The 23,338-nt window shown below is 41.1% G+C and overlaps 1 protein-coding gene across 1 annotated transcript in view; it reads left to right on the top strand.

The window, feature by feature from the left end:
• The first annotated feature begins 5,669 nt into the window (after window positions 1-5,669).
• The window catches only part of PITPNA (phosphatidylinositol transfer protein alpha), a 64,814-nt gene continuing 47,145 nt past the window's right edge, over window positions 5,670-23,338 (top strand). The window contains exons 1-2 of the mRNA XM_056558679.1: window positions 5,670-5,812; window positions 19,462-19,492. Of these exons, the coding sequence (XP_056414654.1) occupies window positions 5,685-5,812; window positions 19,462-19,492 (159 nt within the window). The 5' untranslated portion in view covers window positions 5,670-5,684. The remainder of the gene's footprint in view (window positions 5,813-19,461; window positions 19,493-23,338) is intronic.

Raw genomic sequence — 23,338 nt, 5'->3', positions numbered from 1 at the left:
AGTCCATATTCAGGCGGAGCTCCAGACGCCATCCGGAAGAACGCATGTCAATGCGAGTGGCAAGATGAATGAGTTCATGTAGGTCAGCAGGAGTCTCTCGTGCGGCCAGAACATCTTTAATGTTGCTGGATAGGCCTTTTTTAAAGGTCGCGCAGAGAACCTCACTATTCCAGGACAACTCGTAAGCAAGAGCACGGAACTGAATGGCGTACTCGCCAACGGAAGAAACACCCTGGGCCAGGTTCAGCAGGGCAATCTCGGCAGAAGAAGCTCGGGCAGGCTCCTCGAAGACACCACGGACCTCAGCGAAGAAGGACTGGACTGTGGCAGGATCATTGCGGTCCCCATCAAATTTGTCCGGCAGGGACAAGCAGGGGTTAAGAACGGCCGGTTGCTGCGGAGGAGTTGCAGGAGCCGGCGGAGGAGATGGTTGTTGCAGCTGTAGCTGTGACTGAAGTTGCTGTATCTGCGGCTGCAGCTGCTGTATCTGTGACTGAAGACGCAGTGTCTCGGAGGTCAAGTATGCCAGCTGTTGATCTCGTTGGGCGATCTTTACGCCAAATTTGTCCGGCAGGGACAAGCAGGGGTTAGGAACGGCCGGTTGCTGCGGAGGAGTTGCAGGAGCCGGCGGAGGAGATGGTTGTTGCAGCTGTAGCTGTGACTGAAGTTGCTGTATCTGCGGCTGCAGCTGCTGTATCTGTGGCTGCAGCTGCTGTATCTGTGACTGAAGACGCAGTGTCTCGGAGGTCAAGTATGCCAGCTGTTGATCTCGTTGGGCGATCTTTAGGGCTAGCTGGGCGACCAGTGTAGGATCTTCAGCGGAATCCATGGCCGGATCTACTGTCACGATGCCGGCTGGCAGGTAGTGGATCCTCTGTGCCAGAGAGGGATTGGCGAGGACCGCGCTAGTGGACCGGTTCTAAGTCACTACTGGTTTTCACCAGAGCCCGCCGCAAAGCGGGATGGTCTTGCTGCGGCGGTAGTGACCAGGTCGTATCCACTAGCAACGGCTCACCTCTCTGACTGCTGAAGATAGGCGTGGTACAAGGGAGTAGACAGAAGCAAGGTCGGACGTAGCAGAAGGTCGGGGGCAGGCGGCAAGGTACGTAGTCAGGGGCAACGGCAGGAGGTCTGGAACACGGGCTAGGAACAAACAAGGGAACGCTTTCACTAGGCACAAGTGCAACAAGATCCGGCAAGGGAGTGCAAGGGAGGAGACCAGATATAGCCAGGGAGCAGGTGGAAACTAATTAAGCTAATTGGGAAGATTGGGCCAGGCACCAACATTGGTGCACTGGCCCTTTAAATCGCAGAGACCCGGCGCGCGCGCGCCCTAGGGAGCGGGGCCGCGCGCGCCGGGACAGGACCGACGGAGAGCGAGTCAGGTACGGGGACCGGGGTGCGCATCGCGAGCGGGCGCCACCCGCATCGCGAATCGCATCCCGGCTGGAGGCGGTACCGCAGCGCACCCGGTCAGTGGATCTGACCGGGGCGCTGCAGCAACGAGGATGAGGCGAGCGCTCCGGGGAGGAACGGGGACCCGGAGCGCTCGGCGTAACATGTATTATAGTGATGGCGTATTATAGCAGTGATGTATTATAGCAGTGATGTATTATAGCGGTGGTGTATTATAGCAGTGATGTATTATAGTGATGGTGTATTATAGCAGTGATGTATTATAGCGGTGATGTATTATAGCGGTGATGTATTATAGCGGTGGTGTATTATAGCAGTGATGTATTATAGTGATGGTGTATTATAGCAGTGATGTATTATAGTGATGGTGTATTATAGCAGTGATGTATTATAGTGATGGTGTATTATAGTAGTGATGTATTATAGTGATGGTGTTTTATAGCAGTGATGTATTATAGCAGTGATGTATTATAGCGGTGGTGTATTATAGCAGTGATGTATTATAGCGGTGGTGTATTATAGCAGTGATGTATTATAGTGATGGTGAATTATAGCAGTGATGTATTATAGCGGTGGTGTATTATAGCAGTGATGTATTATAGTGATGGTGTATTATAGCAGTGGTGTATTATAGCAGGGATGTATTATAGCGGTGGTGTATTATAGCGGTGGTGTATTATAGCAGTGATGGTGTATTATAGCAGTGATGTATTATAGTGATGGTGTATTATAGCAGTGATGTATTATAGTGATGGTGTATTATAGCAGTGATGTATTATAGCAGTGATGTATTATAGCAGTGATGTATTATAGCAGTGATGTATTATAGCAGTGATGTATTATAGTGATGGTGTATTATAGCAGTGATGTATTATAGCAGTGATGTATTATAGCAGTGATGTATTATAGCAGTGATGTATTATAGCAGTGATGTATTATAGCAGTGATGTATTATAGCAGTGATGTATTATAGCGGTGGTGTATTATAGCAGTGATGTATTATAGTGATGGTGTATTATAGCAGTGGTGTATTATAGCAGGGATGTATTATAGCGGTGGTGTATTATAGCAGTGATGTATTATAGCGGTGGTGTATTATAGCAGTGATGTATTATAGTGATGGTGTATTATAGCAGTGGTATATTATAGCGATGATGTATTATAGCAGTGATGTATTATAGTGATGGTGTATTATAGCAGTGATGTATTATAGTGATGGTGTATTATAGCAGTGATGTATTATAGTGATGGTGTATTATAGCAGTGATGTATTATAGCAGTGATGTATTATAGCAGTGATGTATTATAGCAGTGATGTATTATAGCGATGGTGTATTATAGCAGTGATGTATTATAGCAGTGATGTATTATAGCAGTGATGTATTATAGCAGTGATGTATTATAGCGGTGGTGTATTATAGCAGTGATGTATTATAGCGATGGTGTATTATAGCAGTGGTGTATTATAGCAGGGATGTATGATAGCGGTGGTGTATTATAGCAGTGATGTATTATAGCGGTGGTGTATTATAGCAGTGATGTATTATAGTGATGGTGTATTATAGCAGTGGTATATTATAGCGATGATGTATTATAGCAGTGATGTATTATAGTGATGGTGTATTATAGCAGTGATGTATTATAGCGGTGGTGTATTATAGCAGTGATGTATTATAGCGATGGTGTATTATAGCGGTGGTGTATTATAGCGGTGGTGTATTATAGCGGTGGTGTATTATAGCGGTGGTGTATTATAGCAGTGATGTATTATAGTGATGGTGTATTATAGCAGTGATGTATTATAGTGATGGTGTATTATAGCAGTGATGTATTATAGTGATGGTGTATTACAGCAGTGATGTATTATAGCAGTGATGTATTATAGCAGTGATGTATTATAGCAGTGATGTATTATAGCAGTGATGTATTATAGCGATGGTGTATTATAGCAGTGATGTATTATAGCAGTGATGTATTATAGCAGTGATGTATTATAGCGGTGGTGTATTATAGCAGTGATGTATTATAGTGATGGTGTATTATAGCAGTGGTGTATTATAGCAGGGATGTATTATAGCGGTGGTGTATTATAGCAGTGATGTATTATAGCGGTGGTGTATTATAGCAGTGATGTATTATAGTGATGGTGTATTATAGCAGTGGTATATTATAGCGATGATGTATTATAGCAGTGATGTATTATAGTGATGGTGTATTATAGCAGTGATGTATTATAGTGATGGTGTATTATAGCAGTGATGTATTATAGCAGTGATGTATTATAGCAGTGATGTATTATAGCAGTGATGTATTATAGTGATGGTGTATTATAGCAGTGATGTATTATAGCAGTGATGTATTATAGCAGTGATGTATTATAGCGGTGGTGTATTATAGCAGTGATGTATTATAGCGGTGGTGTATTATAGCAGGGATGTATTATAGCGGTGGTGTATTATAGCAGTGATGTATTATAGCGGTGGTGTATTATAGCAGTGATGTATTATAGCGATGGTGTATTATAGCAGTGGTATATTATAGCGATGATGTATTATAGCAGTGATGTATTATAGTGATGGTGTATTATAGCAGTGATGTATTATAGTGATGGTGTATTATAGCAGTGATGTATTATAGTGATGATGTATTATAGCAGTGATGTATTATAGCAGTGATGTATTATAGCAGTGATGTATTATAGCAGTGATGTATTATAGCAGTGATGTATTATAGTGATGGTGTATTATAGCAGTGATGTATTATAGCAGTGATGTATTATAGCAGTGATGTATTATAGCAGTGATGTATTAAAACAGTGATGTATTATAGCAGTGATGTATTATAGCGGTGGTGTATTATAGCAGTGATGTATTATAGTGATGGTGTATTATAGCAGTGGTGTATTATAGCAGGGATGTATTATAGCGGTGGTGTATTATAGCAGTGATGTATTATAGCGGTGGTGTATTATAGCAGTGATGTATTATAGCGGTGGTGTATTATAGCAGTGATGTATTATAGCGATGGTGTATTATAGCAGTGGTATATTATAGCGATGATGTATTATAGCAGTGATGTATTATAGTGATGGTGTATTATAGCAGTGGTGTATTATAGCAGTGGTGTATTATAGCGTTGGTGTATTATAGCGTTGGTGTATTATAGCAGTGATGTATTATAGCAGTGGTGTATTATAGCAGTGATGTATTATAGCGGTGGTGTATTATAGCAGTGATGTATTATAGCAGTGATGTATTATAGCGGTGGTGTATTATAGCAGTGATGTATTATAGTGATGGTGTATTATAGCAGTGGTGTATTATAGCAGGGATGTATTATAGCGGTGGTGTATTATAGCAGTGATGTATTATAGCGGTGGTGTATTATAGCAGTGATGTATTATAGTGATGGTGTATTATAGCAGTGGTGTATTATAGCAGTGATGTATTATAGTGATGGTGTATTATAGCAGTGGTATATTATAGCGATGATGTATTATAGCAGTGATGTATTATAGTGATGGTGTATTATAGCAGTGATGTATTATAATTATAGCAGTGATGTATTATAGCAGTGGTGTATTATAGCGGTGGTGTATTATAGCAGTGATGTATTATAGCAGTGGTGTATTATAGCAGTGATGTATTATAGCAGTGGTGTATTATAGCAGTGATGTATTATAGCGGTGGTGTATTATAGCAGTGATGTATTATAGTGATGGTGTATTATAGCAGTGGTGTATTATAGCATTGGTATATTATAGCGATGATGTATTATAGCAGTGATGTATTATAGTGATGGTGTATTATAGTGATGGTGTATTATAGCAGTGATGTATTATAGCAGTGATGTATTATAGCAGTGGTGTATTATAGCGGTGGTGTATTATAGCGGTGGTGTATTATAGCAGTGATGTATTATAGCAGTGATGTATGATAGCGGTGGTATATTATAGCAGTGGTATATTATAGCAGTGGTATATTATAGCGATGGTGTATTATAGCGATTATGTATTATAGCAGTGATGTATTATAGCAGTGGTGTATTATAGCGATTATGTATTATAGCAGTGATGTATTATAGCAGTGGTGTATTATAGCAGTGATGTATTATAGCTGTGCATTATTGATTGTGAGCCCCTCTGGAGACCCCATTGCTGCAATCTCTGCACAGTTGTGGCATATGGTGGCGCTATGCTCCGTTCCTGTGCGGCACATGTATGCTGCCTGTGCGGTACACGGCGGGGAATCCCCTGTCATTCCGTTCGGATGAGCAGGTCGGCACATTGTGAGCGCGCTCCATACTATTGGACCTCTCGGCTTCCTCTAGCTGTCACCAGGCGACACCAGGGTTCCACCTATCATCCAGATGTTCCAGGGGAGGGGCGGGGCCTCAGGTAACGCGCCCTTACCTCATCGCGCACCATTTTTGACGACCCCCGTGACGTAGTAAGTTGCTGCAGCAACGCCCCGCCCCCAGCGCGGTGCGGAGTAGGAAGTGGCCGGTAACCTTCACTCGGGGCCGGGATCAGCGGAGGAGAAGATCGGGAGGCGCAGGGAGCGGCCATGGTGCTGATTAAAGAGTTGTAAGGAGCGGGACGGGGGCTGTGCGGGGAGCAGGTGGAGGTCAGGCGGTCCTGGGGGAGGGAGAGCCGGGAATGAATGAGAGGAGAGCAGCCGGCGGAGGAGGCGAGATGTGTGCTGCCGGGACGGGGCTCTGCTGGTGGGATGAATGGGGACATGTATACGGCTCATGGAGAGTGTGTATGTAATATGAGTATATACGGGACATATATGTATATAAGGAGTGTATACGGGATATATATGTGTATGTAATATGAGTATATACGGGAGATATGTGTATGTAATATGAGTATATACGGGAGATATATGTATATAAGGAGTGTATACGGGAGATATATGTGTATGTAATATGAGTGTATACGGGAGATATATGTATATAAGGAGTGTATACGGGAGATATATGTGTATGTAATATGAGTGTATACGGGAGATATATGTGTATATAATGAGTGTATACGGGAGATATATGTGTATGTAATATGAGTGTATACGGGAGATATACATGTGTATACGGGATATATATGTGTATGTAATATGAGTATATACGGGAGATATATATGTATATAATGAGTGTATACGGGAGATATATGTGTATGTAATATGAGTGTATACGGGAGATATACATGTGTATACGGGATATATATGTGTATGTAATATGAGTATATACGGGAGATATATATGTATATAATGAGTGTATACGGGAGATATATGTGTATGTAATATGAGTGTATACGGGAGATATATGTGTATGTAATATGAGTGTATACGGGAGATATATGTGTATGTAATATGAGTGTATACGGGAGATATATGTGTATGTAATATGAGTGTATACAGGAGATATATGTGTATGTAATATGAGTGTATACGGGAGATATACATGTGTATACGGGATATATATGTGTATGTAATATGAGTGTATACGGGAGATATATATGTATATAATGAGTGTATACGGGAGATATATGTGTATGTAATATGAGTGTATACGGGAGATATATGTGTATGTAATATGAGTGTATACGGGAGATATATGTGTATGTAATATGAGTGTATACGGGAGATATATGTATATAAGGAGTGTATACGGGATATATATGTGTATGTAATATGAGTGTATACGGGATATATATGTGTATGTAATATGAGTATATACGGGAGATATACATGTATATAATGAGTGTATACGGGATATATATTTGTATGTAATATGAGTATATACGGGAGATATACATGTATATAATGAGTGTATACGGGATATATATTTGTATGTAATATGAGTATATACGGGAGATATACATGTATATAATGAGTGTATACGGGATATATATGTGTATGTAATATGAGTATACGGGAGATATATATGTATATAATCAGTGTATATGGGATATATGTGTATGTAATATGAGCGTATATGGCATATATATATGTATGTAATATGAGCGTACACGGTGTGTATATATATATATATATATATATGTATTTAATATGAGCGTATATGGAATATATATATGTAATATGAGCGTATATGATATATATATGTATGTAATATGAGCGTATACAGCATATATATATGTATGTAATATGAGTATATACGGGAGATATATTTGTATATAATGAGTGTATATGGGATATATGTGTGTATGTAATATGAGTGTATATGGGATATATATATATGTGTGTATGTAATATGAGTGTATATGGGATATATATATGTGTGTATGTAATATGAGTGTATATGGGATATATATATGTGTGTATGTAATATGAGTGTATATGGGATATATATATGTGTGTATGTAATATGAGCGTATATGGGATATATATATGTGTGTATGTAATATGAGCGTATATGGCATATATATATGTGTGTATGTAATATGAGCGTATATGGCATATATATATATGTGTGTATGTAATATGAGCGTATATGGCATATATATATGTGTGTATGTAATATGAGCGTGTATGGCATATATATATGTGTGTATGTAATATGAGCGTGTATGGCATATATATATGTGTGTATGTAATATGAGCGTGTATGGCATATATATATGTGTGTGTATGTAATATGAGCGTGTATGGCATATATATATGTGTGTGTATGTAATATGAGCGTGTATGGCATATATATATGTGTGTGTATGTAATATGAGCGTATATGGCATATATATATATATATGTGTGTGTATGTAATATGAGCGTATATGGCATATATATATATGTGTGTGTATGTAATATGAGCGTATATGGCATATATATATGTGTGTGTATGTAATATGAGCGTGTATGGCATATATATATATGTGTGTGTATGTAATATGAGCGTATATGGCATATATATATATATATGTGTGTGTATGTAATATGAGCGTATATGGCATATATATATGTGTGTGTGTATGTAATATGAGCGTATATGGCATATATATATATATGTGTGTGTATGTAATATGAGCGTGTATGGCATATATATATGTGTGTGTATGTAATATGAGCGTGTATGGCATATATATATGTGTGTGTATGTAATATGAGCGTGTATGGCATATATATATGTGTGTGTATGTAATATGAGCGTGTATGGCATATATATATGTGTGTGTGTATGTAATATGAGCGTGTATGGCATATATATATGTGTGTGTATGTAATATGAGCGTGTATGGCATATATATATGTGTGTGTATGTAATATGAGCGTGTATGGCATATATATATGTGTGTGTATGTAATATGAGCGTATATGGCATATATATATATATATATGTGTGTGTATGTAATATGAGCGTATATGGCATATATATATATATGTGTGTGTGTATGTAATATGAGCGTATATGGCATATATATATATGTGTGTGTATGTAATATGAGCGTATATGGCATATATATATGTGTGTGTGTATGTAATATGAGCGTATATGGCATATATATATGTGTGTGTATGTAATATGAGCGTATATGGCATATATATATATATATGTGTGTATGTAATATGAGCGTATATGGCATATATATATGTGTGTATGTAATATGAGCGTATACGGCATATATATATATGTGTGTATGTAATATGAGCGTATACGGCATATATATATATGTGTGTAATATGAGCGTATACGGCATATATATATATATGTATGTAATATGAGCGTATATGGCATATATATATGTATGTAATATGAGCGTACACGGTGTGTGTGTATATATATATATATATATATATATATATATATATATATATGTATTTAATATGAGCGTATATGATATATATATGTAATATGAGCGTATACGGCATATATATATGTATGTAATATGAGCGTATACGGCATATATATATATGTATGTAATATGAGCGTATACGGCATATATATATGTAATATGAGCGTATATGGTGTGTATATATATGTAATATGAGCGTATACGGCATATATATATGTATGTAATATGAGCGTATACGGCATATATATATGTATGTAATATGAGCATATACGGCATATATATATATGTATGTAATATGAGCGTATATGGCATATATATATATATATATATGTAATATGAGCGTAAATGGTGTATATATATATGTAATATGAGCGTATACGGCATATATATGTATGTAATATGAGCGTATACGGCATATATGGGTGTGTGTAAAATGAGCGTATATGCGATATATATATATATATATATATATATATATATATATATATATATGTAATGAGTGTATGTAGGATATATGTGTAATATGAGTATATATGGGATGTGTGTAATGAGTGTATACGGGCTAAATGTGTGTGTGTGTGTATATATATATATATAGCGTATATGTAATGAGTCTATATGAGGTGTGTGTATGTGTTTTGTGTGGTTGTATAGTAGGTTTATAGTAATATATAGGATGTATGTTTATATAGGATATTTATAGGAGGACTGTGCCTATAGGATATTATTTATGTAGAGAATTGAGTGTGTATGCGATGTATGATAGTGTGTAGGATTGTGTGTGTTTATAGGATGTATGTATGATGTGTGATTGTGTATAGGATATGTATGTAGGATTGTGTGTATATAGGATGTTTGATTGTACATAGGATTCTGTGTATAGGATATGTGTATATACATCTATAAGATCAGAGCTGAGGACAACTAAAGCCGTGTGTGTATGTGTGTGTATGTGTGTGTGTTTGTAGATATGTATAATTATTATTAACTCACACAGTAGGATCTATAGGCTGCGGAACTTGTTTTGTAGCTGCTGTCAGCCCACTGTGGTAGGTGAGGGATAGTCATCTTTACACAGTCACTAACAATTCTGTGTCCTGTTGGCTGACGTCCTTGTGACACTTCACAGTTTCTTGTTTCTATACTTGTTTCTGGGGGAGATTTATCAAGCCCTGTGCAAAGGAAAAGTTGCCCATAGCAACCAATCAGATCGCTTCTTTCATTTTCCAGAGACCTTGTTAAAAATGAAAGAATCGAGCTGATTGGTTGCTCGGCACAGGTTTTGATAAATCTCCCCCATTGACTGTAAAGTCTAAGTTGTTCTATAGGTTTCTTAGGGGGGAATTTATCAAAACCTGTGCAGAGGAAGAGTGGTGCAGTTTCCCAGAGCAACCAATCAGATCGCTTCTTTCACTTTTAAAGAGGCCTGGGAAAAATGAAAGAAGCAATCTGATTGGTTGCTATGGTCAACTGCACCACTCTTCCTCTACACAGGTTTTGATAAATCTCCCCCTTAGTCTCTGTGTAAGACATGATGGGGGGGGATATTTATCAAAGTTGTCTATGTCCCGCATCAATATAGACCAAACTACAGAGGGTTAGGCTGGTCTATTGTGCACCTAATTTATCAAAAGTCACACGGCTTTGATAAATTCTGCGCACTGACTTCGGGATCTATGCTTTAGACTGTATTTAAACCTGTTCCAACACGGTCTGACATTTTGGCGTACTTTCAGCTGATGCGACTTGTCACGGAAAAGTCACTTTTGATAAATTCAGCACCAATGCATTTCAGTCTAAAATAGACTTGCATGCATCATGTTCTAAAAATCCTCTACAGCAAATGTCGCAAAAAAGTTGCACATATTTAGACTGCGACTTTCTGTGCGACAAATTTAGACAGAAAAAAACAGTCTAAGGCTGCATTCATATCTCGTTTTTTACATACGGGTGCCTGATCCGGCTGGGGGAGAGTAGTCAGCCCGTAAATCCATTTACTTTAATGAGTCGATCGGAGTCAAACGGTGACTCCGGTCGGCTCAGTTTTGACCCGTATTCGGTTTTATTACCGGACCTAAAATCATAGTACACTACGGTTTTAGGTCCGGTTGGGAAACCGGATACGGGTCAAAACTGAGCCGACTGGAGTCACCGTTTGACTCCGATCGACTCATTAAAGTAAATGGATTTACGGGCTAATCCGGCTGGGGTACGGGAGCGCCTGGTTTTCCCCTCCCCCAGCCGGATCCGGCACCCGTATGTTAAAAACGAAATGTGAATGCACCCTTAATCCTTTGATAAATATCCCCCGATGTGTTCTACTTTCTACCATGGAGCGTTCTATAAGAATATCACCAGTCCTGCTTGGGCTCTGTTCACATTCAGGTTCTGAGATTAGTCAGGAATAGTGCTGGATCCCATTAGAAATCAGTAGGGACTGGTATACGTCATATCATAGATCCAGCAGAGCCATTGTATTTCACCTAGGTGCTGTCACCCAGCTTTCTCACACGCCTGAGGGACACATCTGCTTAGTTCTGCAGTGGTGCAGTATATAGATGTGCACTTTATGTAGTGTGGTGTATAGATTCTGACTAGTAGACATTTTCTGTATGATTTCTCTATACATTAGGGCAGTGTTTCCCAGCCTGTGTGTCTCCAGCTGTTGCAAAACTACAACTCCCAGCATGCCCGGACAGCCGTTGGCTGTCCGGGCATGCTGGGAGTTGTAGTTTTGCAACAGCTGGAGGCACACAGGCTGGGAAACACTGTGTCAGAGCATTTTTCCCCAACTTGTGACTTTCCAGCTGTTGTAACACTACAACTCCCAGCATTCCCGGACAGGCGTAGAGCCCCTCTAATGAATGATACAGGCCTTGTTTCCGAAAGACTTGGACATGACATTGAACCATCTACAGTACAGCGTAGCCCATTCATTATCTGCATTGTTTGACTAGGCATACGTTGGCATTGACCTTGACAATGGGTTGCTGTTGGGCACACCTCTGTGAGCTGTACTTATAATCACTTGTCCTAACCCATTATCATTGTTATAGAAATACATTGGTGTTAGGATGATCGTGTAAAATAACCAGCAAGTTGGATAGTCCTATATAGGATAGCGACAGGGCACGGCTTTCTATTACCAAGGCAATGGATATAGTTCATGTAACCTAGCCAGCTATCCTAATCCCCTTGCCAAGGCAGAGTGGCTTGTAGATACCCCCCTGGCACCAGCGCAAGGGTAACATGCCCCCATCTCCTCTATACACCTCTCTGTATTAAAACAAGCAAAGGATTTTAGAATTTCCTGATCTAACCAAAGCCGTGAGGTCCACTAGTAGTCGGCCATTATAGAAGCTATAGGAGGTTCCTTATGGCTCGGGAGTTCTCACTCTTCTTGGATGGATATAGATATATATATATATAATTCCTATTACTCAGTGATGACTGTAATACCATGTAATGTACAGGGAGTTCATGTGTTACGGAAATAACCCTAAGGTGGTGCAACTCTCTTCTGTACTTTGTTTCAGTTCCTCATCATTTCTAAGTATTTATTCCAGGGGAAGACTCGCAGTCCTCGGCTATCTTCAGCCGCTCCTATAGAGAGTGAATGGAGTGGCATGGGTCACCTGCTGCTCAATTCCTCTGTGAGAGTTGGGCCCTTGTTTTCGAACACGCGTGGGGTCCCAACTAGAGATGAGCGAACTTACAGTAAATTCGATTCGTCACAAACTTCACGGCTCGGCAGTTGATGACTTATCCTGCATAAATGAGTTCAGCTTTCAGGTGCTCCCGTGGGCTTGAAAAGGTGAATACAGTCCTAGGAGACTCTTTCCTAGGAATGTATCCACCTTTTCCAGCCCACCGGAGCACCGGAAAGCTGAACAAATTTTATGCAGGAAAAGTCATCATCTGCCGAGCCGAGAAGTTCGTGACGAATCGAATTTACTGTAAGTTTGCTCATCTCTAGTCCCAACAGTCACCCCCACAGTCATGGCTAGGAGATGTGTTTTCTTGTTGGAATAGCCCTATAAGCATTGCCTAAAGGGGTACTCCGCCACTAGGGTCTGAGTACCCCTTTAAGCAATGCTTATAGGGGACCCCCGCGATCTCGTCTGCGGCACCCCAGACTTCCGGTGCACGGAGCAAAGTTTGCTCCGTGCCGGATGACATGCGGGGCGGAGGCTCGTGACTTCAGTCACGCCCCGCTCTTGATGTCACGACCACGCCCCCTCAATACAAGTCTATGGGAGGCGGCGTGACTCCCGTCATGCCCCCTCCCATAAACTTGCATTGAGGGGGGTGGCCGTGACGTTATGAGCCTCCAGTGCTCTAAACGAACGCCGTGCGCAGCAGGGAGATCTCGGGGGTCCCGTCGGCAGGACACCTTGTCCCTTTTGGATAGGGGACAAGATGTCAAGGGGCGGAGTACCCCTTTTAAAGAGGACCTGTGGTTACTCTGAAAAAAACTAAGTTGCAGTAACTAGTAGATTGCTTTAGGGGGTGCTGATCACATACCTGTTTACAGTATGATGATTGGCCCCCCAGTTGAGTTATGGGGTTTTGTAGTCTGCTCTGACTGATTTCGCGAATCTGTCCTATGGGCGGGACTGTATTTTCCTATTGGCCGAGTTCAGTGCGGTGACTGTGTGCGTGTTTAATGAAGGGGCATGACCTCATTGGCAGTAGGATGAGGCCACACCCCTTCATTAAATATGCACACCCCATACAGTCACTGCACAGAAATCAACCAAAGACAGCCCTTATGAAAATGAAGTCCCGCCCAGATTTACTGAATCGGTCAGAGGGGACTACAAAGCCCTATAACTCGGCAACAGGGGGGGCCGATCATCATGCCGTAAACAGGTCTGTGATCAGGCCCCCTCCACCCACTAAGGTATCTACCGATTACAACAGGTCCTCTTTAAACCCAAAAGGGTAATACTCGTATAGACCTAATAGTGTTCACAGTTGAAGGTTTGCTACAGTTGTATTAAGTTTATGCAGTACTCTGTGAGCTAAATACATCAGTAATTCAAATCTCCTGTCTGAGGATACTGGGAGTTGTAGCTTTGCAACAGCTGTAGGCACCCTTGTTAGCAAACACGCTACTATCTGGAATATGGACCCTTTATACATTTCTCTGGTTGGCCCACGGTACCCCATCCCGTTAGCTTTAGATTGTGCCAGCCTGTGCACTAGGGTCACAGATTTGTAAAGCCTTTTCCTCTGTCCTCACATGATCTGAGAGCCGTCAGCCGGTACTCATCGTAGGGGCTAAGCAGGAGTTAGATGGATTTATTGTGTTCTTGTTTCAATGATTCTTACTAAAAGCATTTGTGCCATTGCCAGTACATAGATATTGTATGAAGTTACCAGTGACCAAGGTTACATTTTGTTTTGTATTGCAATTTCCACTTAATGTTTTAACCTTTTGTAATGAGTTTTATCGCTAGAGATCCCTCTGTTCCCTGTGGCAGGAATGGCTTGTATAGTATTCAGGGCCGCGACTTCTGATAACAGCACTTGGGTTCCCTTACATGAAATAAATCAAATGCTTTTGAGAGCTCCCGGGTTTGAAAATTGTAACTTCAATGCCAGTCTTAAAATGAGGCGCCCATTGTTATGGTACCTGCGTTCCTAAGAGACTTGTTGGACAGGGATTTCTGGTTTAATAGAGGTTCCGTGCTGTATACTTCCATAGGAATCAAACTTTCCATTACAGGTCCTAGCAAAGTGTCGACAAGGAGAACCCCCTTTTAAGGATTAATTTCCAAGAGTAATCTGGTGGAAAAAATTCCACTTGGACATTCCATTACAGCAGAGTCTTTGTTTTTAATGAGATTCTACTGCACCATGCACACGGCGGAAACATCTGCTGTGGAAATTCACATGTGAAATCTTTCTGCAGAATCCGCTTGGAAATGCATTATCATCTATGGAGTAGACTATGGATGCATTACCAATCTGTTTTAACACCAGAATGTTCCGCTGGCGCCTGTCTGTGGAATCTCTTTCCAGAAATTTTCTGGGCAGATATTTCACAGTGTGAACATAGCCTTAGGGTATGTTCACACTACAGAATATCCATGCCGAATTCCGATCAGGAATTCTCCTCAGAGACTCCATCTGAGAGGGTGCCGTCAAAATCATTCAGTGCTTCACCATTGATGGCAATGCAGTCCTCATATAATTCCGCCAAAAGAATAAACAAGTTTATTCTTTATGCGGATCAGTTTCAGCTGTTGAATATTCCGCTGACATTTTCTGCAGTGTGAATGGGTCAGTGGAATATCTCGATCGCCGTGGCTGGCTATTAACCCTTTAGATCGCCGCTGTCAAAGCTGACAGCAGGGTCTAAAGGGACATGTGAATGCTCCACTATAGAGGTAGCAGGAGGGCTTACCTCTGCTTCCTTGGTGTCTGTGGCTCTGTCATTGATAGAGTCTGGCTGGACTAGGCTCTATCATTGGATCGCAGAGCACACAGATCAATGGAGTTCTATGGACCTCCATTGATCTGTGTGAGGAATCTAATGATTCCTCCTAAAAGTCCCCTAAGGGACTAATAAAGTGTTTAAAAAAAAAAAAAAAGTTATAATAAAAGTTTTAAATACATACATTAACCCCTTCCATATTAAAAGTTCAAATCATCCCCTTTTCCTATATAAAATCGTGTAAACATAATAAAAATAAACCTATTTGGTATCGCTGCATGCGTAATTGTACATGCTATTAAAATATAACATTATGTATCCCATACGGTAAATTACGTAAATGTAAAAAACAAACCACAGAATTTTTGTAATATCCCAGAAAAAAAGTTGAAAAGCGATTATAAAAAGTCACATCAATACCAAAATGGTACCAATACAAAAAAAAGATTATGGCGCAAAAAATTAGCCCTCGTACAGCCTGGTATGCAAGGAAAAAAAAAAAAAGCTACAGGGGTCAGAAAATGGCAATTACATTTTTGTTTAAAAAGTTCAGAATTCTTTTTTAATTTGTAAAACATGACAAACTATACAAATCTTGTATTGCCGTAATCAGGACAACCTAAAGTATCAAAATAACATGTTAGCTCAACCACAAGGTAAATGGCGTAGAATAAGAGACCCACCAAATTTGCTAAATTATCTTTCATTATTTCAATTTCACTTCACCAATAATTTTTTTGTTTCGGAGCATAAGTTATGGAAAAAGGAAAAGGCATCATTATAGTAGTTAGTTAAGGCTATTATAGGGCGAGGAGGAAAAAGCCAGGGTGTAAAACCAAATATTGGACCGGACAAGTGGATCGTCATGAAGGACAAGTAGATTTTGCTCCGTTTTATTCCCGTTAACAAGTATTTTTTAAAATAAAATTTACACACCCCTGGTGTGGAATGGGCAGACATTTTGTGTATTTAACTTCCGTGTGAACGTACCTTAAAGGGGTAATCCGGTGAAACCCTTTTTTCTTTTAAATCAACTGGTGGCAGAAAGTTAAACATATTTGTAAATTACTTCTATTAAAAAATCCATGCATAGCAGATGTATGCTAAGGGCAGCATGGTGGCTCAATGGTTAGCACTGCTGCCTTGCAGTGCTGGGGACTTGGGTTCAAATCCCACTAAGGACAACAATAAACAAAGCGTTATTATTATTTTTATAATAACGTCAGCAGAGAGAACTGTGCTCGTGATGTCATCAGAGAGCATTCCAAAAAGAAAGAATTTCCTCTGTAGTATTCAGCAGCTAATAAGTACTGGAAGGATTAAGATTTTTTAATAGAAGTAATTGACAAATATGTTTAACTTTCTGCCACCAGTTGATTTAAAAGAAAAAAGGTTTTCACCGGAGTACCCCTTTAATGCTTACAGAATCAGATGTCAGGCCTTGTAGAACGCCAGCTGGTCATTGAACGTTTGTAAGAATAGCTGGGGTGGTCAAGGTTACCTTGAGTTTCCCGAGAATTCCTTATCGATTAGAGGAAAGTATTATTCTTGAGCATTGTGTCTTCCCACTGTCATTGGTGTCACTAACATGTTTTCATAGAATCCAAAAGGTTATATTCTATAACTAATAGAGAACTGGTCATACTGTGTGGAATACACTACAGCATTTCATTTTATTTATTTTTATTATCCTTTTTATTTTCTTCTTACTTGATCAATGATAAACATCCCAAAATCTGTCCCATTGTGTCTGGTTCTTACATTTTATTTTTGTTCTTGCCAGGGCTGTGGAGTCAGTAGATAAATGTTCCGACTCCGCAGTTTTTTGTACTTCTGACTCCGACTCCTCTGTATTAATATGCAAATGTATTTTATACATTCCTTGAAGGAAAGAAAGGCAACATACCTGTCATTACCACAGGACTACTGTCTGGGAAGCCAACAGTCTACTGCATTGAACAGTTTAAAGGGGTACTCTGTTACCTTGCTGTTGGAGCTCTGCTTTCCTGTGTCACTAGGGGGCGGCCGTGATGTCACGAGGGGCGGCCCTGAACACGGAAGCCTGCACTCACATCGTTCGGAACAATAACTTCCGGACGCTGGAAAGCAGAGCTCCGACAGCAATGTAAAGGAGTAACCCTTTAAGCAAAAGACAAACACAATGAAAACAAAGTTTTATTCATTTTTTATTTTTATTTTTTTCATTTTAAGTTTTTCCAATGATTTACAGCTTCAGTCTTGAACGATTGACCCCCCATTCCCTTCACTTATACAAGTGTCTCTAGTCCTGCAAAAATCAGTGAGAGGCTAGGTTACCCACGGGTTCCCTGTAACAGCAGAACACAACACTATGGAAAATATAAGTATTGCAGCTCCTAATTGTGCGTTGTGTGCCATATAGTGAAGCACATGAAAAGCTTCTTCACAGTCACTTAACGTGTTCGTTTTGCGGTTACATGAGGCACTGCATACATTGATCTTTATTCTTACAGTAGAGAAGTCATTAATTATAACTTTTTGTGAATTGGGGCATTTAAACTTTTTTTTTTAAATTCCAATCTAAATTTAGTAGGAGTCGGTTCATTGTTTGCCGACTCCAGGTACCCAAAATTTCGTCCGACCTCGACTCTGACTCCACAGCCCTGGTTCTTGTATCCATTAGGATAGATATGTTAGGATATTGGGTGCTTAGATCACCCACCTACGCTGGTCTTAAAGGGGTTTTCCAGTATTAAAAGAACATGGCTACTTTCTTCAAGAAAGGTAGTGTGCGGAATTGCAACCCTTCATTTACTATAGTGACCTGATCTGCAGTGACACACCGAGGACAAGGGGTGATGTTACTGAATAAAAGCAGTTATGTTTTGTTTTTTAAACTAAATAAGGCCTTTAAATGGCAAATTTAAAGCAATTTTGGTACTTTAGCAATTTTGGGATTAAAGGTGTACTCCGCTGCTCAGCAAAAATAGATGAATATCTGGCCTTAACCATTCCCCTTGTGAATAGGGTCCATGCCTACGAAGTAAATAACTTAAGCCAAGTTCATAAAAAACACTTCTGCACCTATTTTACAGGCAATAGTCCCGGCCCAACCGCAGGTTTAATCACCTGAACTAACCATATTATAAGCGTCTGTGGTGCTGCTAGTTCAGGTGTTTAGACTCTGTCAGGCCGGGACTTGTGACTATAATAAGGCCACAGAAATGTACCCATATTGCAATTGTATGAAACTGGTCGTAGGTAAATGGTAACAGGAAATGCACAACATTGTAAGGATTTCCTAGGACAGATAGGTCAGGAGGGCTCACAGGTCATCTGTTGTTGTTGTTGTATTGTTTGCTTATGTCGATTTTTGGTGCATTTCTCTTTCAGGATTGAGCGGAATGTTAGAGTAGCATGCTGTGTGATGTAGAGCTTAGGGAACCTTTGCTGTATATTGTACTGTCATTCTTTGTGTGATTGTAATTTATTGTATGACTTGTAATGACTGAACAATCAATAAAGCTCTTTCAATAACGGTTGTTTTTTTTATTTTATTTTTTTTCTAAAATAAATGTTAGTGCAACTTTATTCTAGCACTAGAAAATCTGAGATGTGCTTCCTTCCATTATTGTCCCTTCCCTTATTGGTCACCGATCCTAAAGGAAAAGGGTTGGGACAGAACTTTCTGTAACCTTTAATGTGATCTAAAAGTAGATTTCAATGTGATTTCCCCGCAGTAAAAATAAACTTCTGCCTGTGCACATCTTCGCATGTTTATAACTCTAATTTTTTCTTTTGTTTTCTTTTGCAGCCGAGTTGTGTTGCCTGTTTCCGTGGAGGAGGTAAGAGGAATGTCTTTTAATATTCACTAACTTAAGAAAAATAACCCCCCCCCCCCCCCCAAATACAGTATTCATACATGTAAGGGTGTATTCACACACATACGCAGGATCCGTTGCAGACTTAAAGTTGAAAAATCCTTGCTTCCTGTAGCTCTGTGTGTTTGCTCGTAGCGGCAGATTTCATTTCCCGCCGGCAGTTATGAGCAGACACACAGATACCTGGTCGCAGCAGGGAGCTAGCTCTGCAATCCATTGTGGCTGCAGGCAGTGCATCCGCCATGTCAAATACGCTGCGGTGTGTGACCCTAGCCTAAAAGGGTAAGCATAGGTGACGTGGTAGGTGTTGATCAGCTCCGGTTGTCTGCAGTGGAATCCTGCACTCGGCTGATCTTCAGTGTTCAGAAGGAGATGTCCTGGAGGTGACTGACCTTGGCTCCTTTTACAAGATTCCTACAAGACGAATGCTTTTGCAACTAGATTTATTAGGATGATATTGAAGTGTTATCTGATTTGCGTCCTTTTAACTATCTGCCCAGTGTAGAATTTCTGGAGTGGCATTTTTGTTCAGTGTGACTAAGCTCTTACCTGTCTGACAGTGCTCACACCCAGCACTTACATTTATTGCTCTGATGTAGAGCTGGGCGGTATACCGGTTCATACCGAATACCGAAATTTTTGTGCTGCACGATATGAATTTTAACCCATACCGCAATACCGGTTTGGCCCCTCCCCCTCGGGAATGAATGAATTATCAGCCCAGCACTGCGCTGTCCCCATCGGGGAACTAATCATATGTGGCCCCAATGAATTATCAGCCCAGCGCTACTACTCGCATATATGTCACCCGCAAGCGCTGCCCTCCTGGTTCTCCTGTTTGTTGCTGGCGCTGACACTCTATACCAGTGGTCTTCAAGCTCCAAATGGTGCAAAACTACAACTCCCAGCATGCCCGGACAGCCGTTGGCTGTCTGGGCATGCTGGGAGTTGTAGTTTTGCAACATCTGGAGGTCTGCAGATTGCAAACCACTGCTCTATACTGTATCCCTATGCCCGGGCTGCAAAAGGTAAACAAAATAAACTTTAACTCACCTTCCCCGTCGGTCCGGATCAGCTTCCCAGGGAATGGAACGCCAGAGAGCCGTCAGCCTATCACCGGCCGCAGCGATGTTCCGACTTGGCCGGTGATAGGTTGAGCGCACTGTCATGTAAGAAGCCGGCTCTCCGACGTTCACGTCCCCAGCGTAAGGCCGATGTCAGAACATGCGTTAGTTTTATTTTGTTTACCTTTTGCAGCCCGGGCATAGGGATATCACACAGTATAGAGAGTGTCAGTGCCGGCGACCGCAATAAACAGGTGGACGAGGAGAACAGCGCTTGTGGGTGACGTGAGTAGTACCCTGATGGGGACAGTGCAGCGCTGAGCTAATAATAAATTTTTTTGGAGGGGGAATACCGTTATATACCGTGGAACCGCCATAAGTTACAAAAATACCACGATGCACATATTTGGCCATACCGCCCAGCCCTACTCTGATGTTTCCTGAAAATGGAGGTGGATTACTGTAGGATGCTGGGACCTGTCGCTCAGTGTTTTGTAGTCTTCGTTCAGGAAGACAGTAGGTTCCATAACAAAAGTCCAGTGAAGTGAGGCTTGAAGTGTACGGTGTGATTGTGAATCATTGATCAGCTACAGATTGTCATGGATACTGTTGGTTAAAGGCATCAGGGCGGTCACTTGTCAGAGCAGACTGTCAAGCAAACCCTCATACCTGGGGATCTTTGACTGATCGGTCATAAGATCATCTTTACAATGAGACTCACATTACTGTACAGTGAGGTAGCAGCAGTCCTTCATGTATATTGAGTCCCTGACGAAGCGTCAGATGACGTGAAATAACCATAGGCTACTGCTTTTAGATGTCTGCTATTGTAAAGTTTTACACATTTCTTTTCTATGGATAACCATCATGCATTTAGTTTTGCATATGTACAAAATAATGTTCCAAAATCCATGTTGAAATTGATCTGCAGTGTGGATTTTCAATCCACATCATGTCAGCTGTTGTATTGGATGTGCTGTGATTTTATTTCCGAATTTCCTCTGACTTTAATATGTAAGGAAAAATATGCGACTGTAGCTTTGAAATACATAGTTTTTTTTATCTATAAAATATTAGCATATTCATATTCAAATCTGCACATTTCGGTGCAGGTTTGACACCTTCCGGCAGCATGTGGCCATACATTTTTTTAAAAGAAAAATACATAACAGGCACTTATAACTGACACCATCTTATTCACTCTGACATCTTATTCACCCCCCCCCCCCCCCCCCCGACCTACGATGGCTCTGACATGCGATAATTTCAACATGCGATGGCCTCTCAGAGGCCATCGCATTTTGAAGGCAGCATCAAAATACGATGCTTTTGTATATTGGGGCCATCACATAAACGGCTATCCGGCAGCGCAGACTGCTTCAGCTGCCACCGGATAGCCATTTACGGTGCCCCGTGTGGTCCGCTGACGATCACTTACCTGTCCTCGGGGATCCGGTACGTCCTCTTCAAGATCCCCTGCATCGTCGGCGCTCTCCATCGTCGTCATCACGTCGCTGCGCACGCCGTCCCGTCATCCAATAGGAGCGGCGTGCGTAGCGACGTGATGGCAGCGACGGAGAGCGAGGATGCCGGGGAAGCAGAGGCCTTGCCTGAGCGTCGGGGACGTGGCGACAGCGATGGAGGGCGGCATCCAGGGTGGCGGTCCGGAGTGGCGGGGACACGTGAGTATAACCTCCAATACCAGTGGTCTTCAACCTGTGGAGCTCCAGATGTTGCAAAACTACAACACCCAGCATGCCCGGACAGCCAACGGCTGTTGTAGACCACTGTCCTATACTTTACATTGCACGGATCCCTCAACATACGATGGTTTCAACATACGATGGTCCGTTTGGAACGGATTACTATCGTATTTTGAGGAACTACTGTATATGTTTGGCTAAAGTAAAATAACTCATGGTAGAAGAAATTGTGTTTTATTTATATCCATCGATAACTTATGTTTCCTTCTTAATGTGCAGTGCATTATGGAAGCTTAGATCTCTTTTCCACCAGAATATCCTGTGTGCGACATGTGCGGACAAATCAGTCAGCGCAAGAACCGATCGGAAATGTGCTCTCTATAGACGGCAATGCATTTCTAAGAGAATGTTCATTCTTTTAAAGCAGCTATGATTCCTTGCTATTCTGTGATCTCTCTGTCCTGCCCTATGGAAATCTTGGCTGTCACCTATTGAAACGTCAAAGGACTTCTGTGTGACGTATATTTGCTCAAACCCATGTGAAAGAAAAACTTCATCTGGATTTAGGGAAACCTACATTGGCACATGTCTCTGACTAGTGTTTAAAGGAAGCAGTTTTTACCCCTTCTAAACCGCTGTCACTGTTGTATAGTGGTTAAGGCAGAGCTTTCCAAACTTTTCGGGGGAGATTTATCAAAAACTGTCCAGAGGAAAAGTTGGACATGTTGTGCGTCGTAGAAGGCGCACCGTGATATGTGCAATTGGTGGTACAGCGAGGGGTGCGTCACTAAACTATGCAAGTCAAAAAAGGAACTCACCAAAATTAAGAGGGAGAGTTATCAAAACCTGTCCAGAGGAAAAGTTGCTGAGTTGCCCATAGCAACCAATCAGATCGCTTCTTTCAGTTATCACGGTGCGCCTTCTACGACGCACAACACGATACCAGTATCACCCTTACAAATTTGGCTGCTCCCCACTCTTTATCACCCCCCTGCACTATTTCATCACCTCTCACTATCACCCCCCCCCCCCCCCCCCCGAGA

The sequence above is a fragment of the Hyla sarda genome, chromosome 2 (genome assembly GCF_029499605.1).
Source record: "Hyla sarda isolate aHylSar1 chromosome 2, aHylSar1.hap1, whole genome shotgun sequence".
NCBI classification, from domain to species: domain Eukaryota; kingdom Metazoa; phylum Chordata; class Amphibia; order Anura; family Hylidae; genus Hyla; species Hyla sarda.
This window is presented reverse-complemented; position numbering and strand designations above follow the sequence as displayed.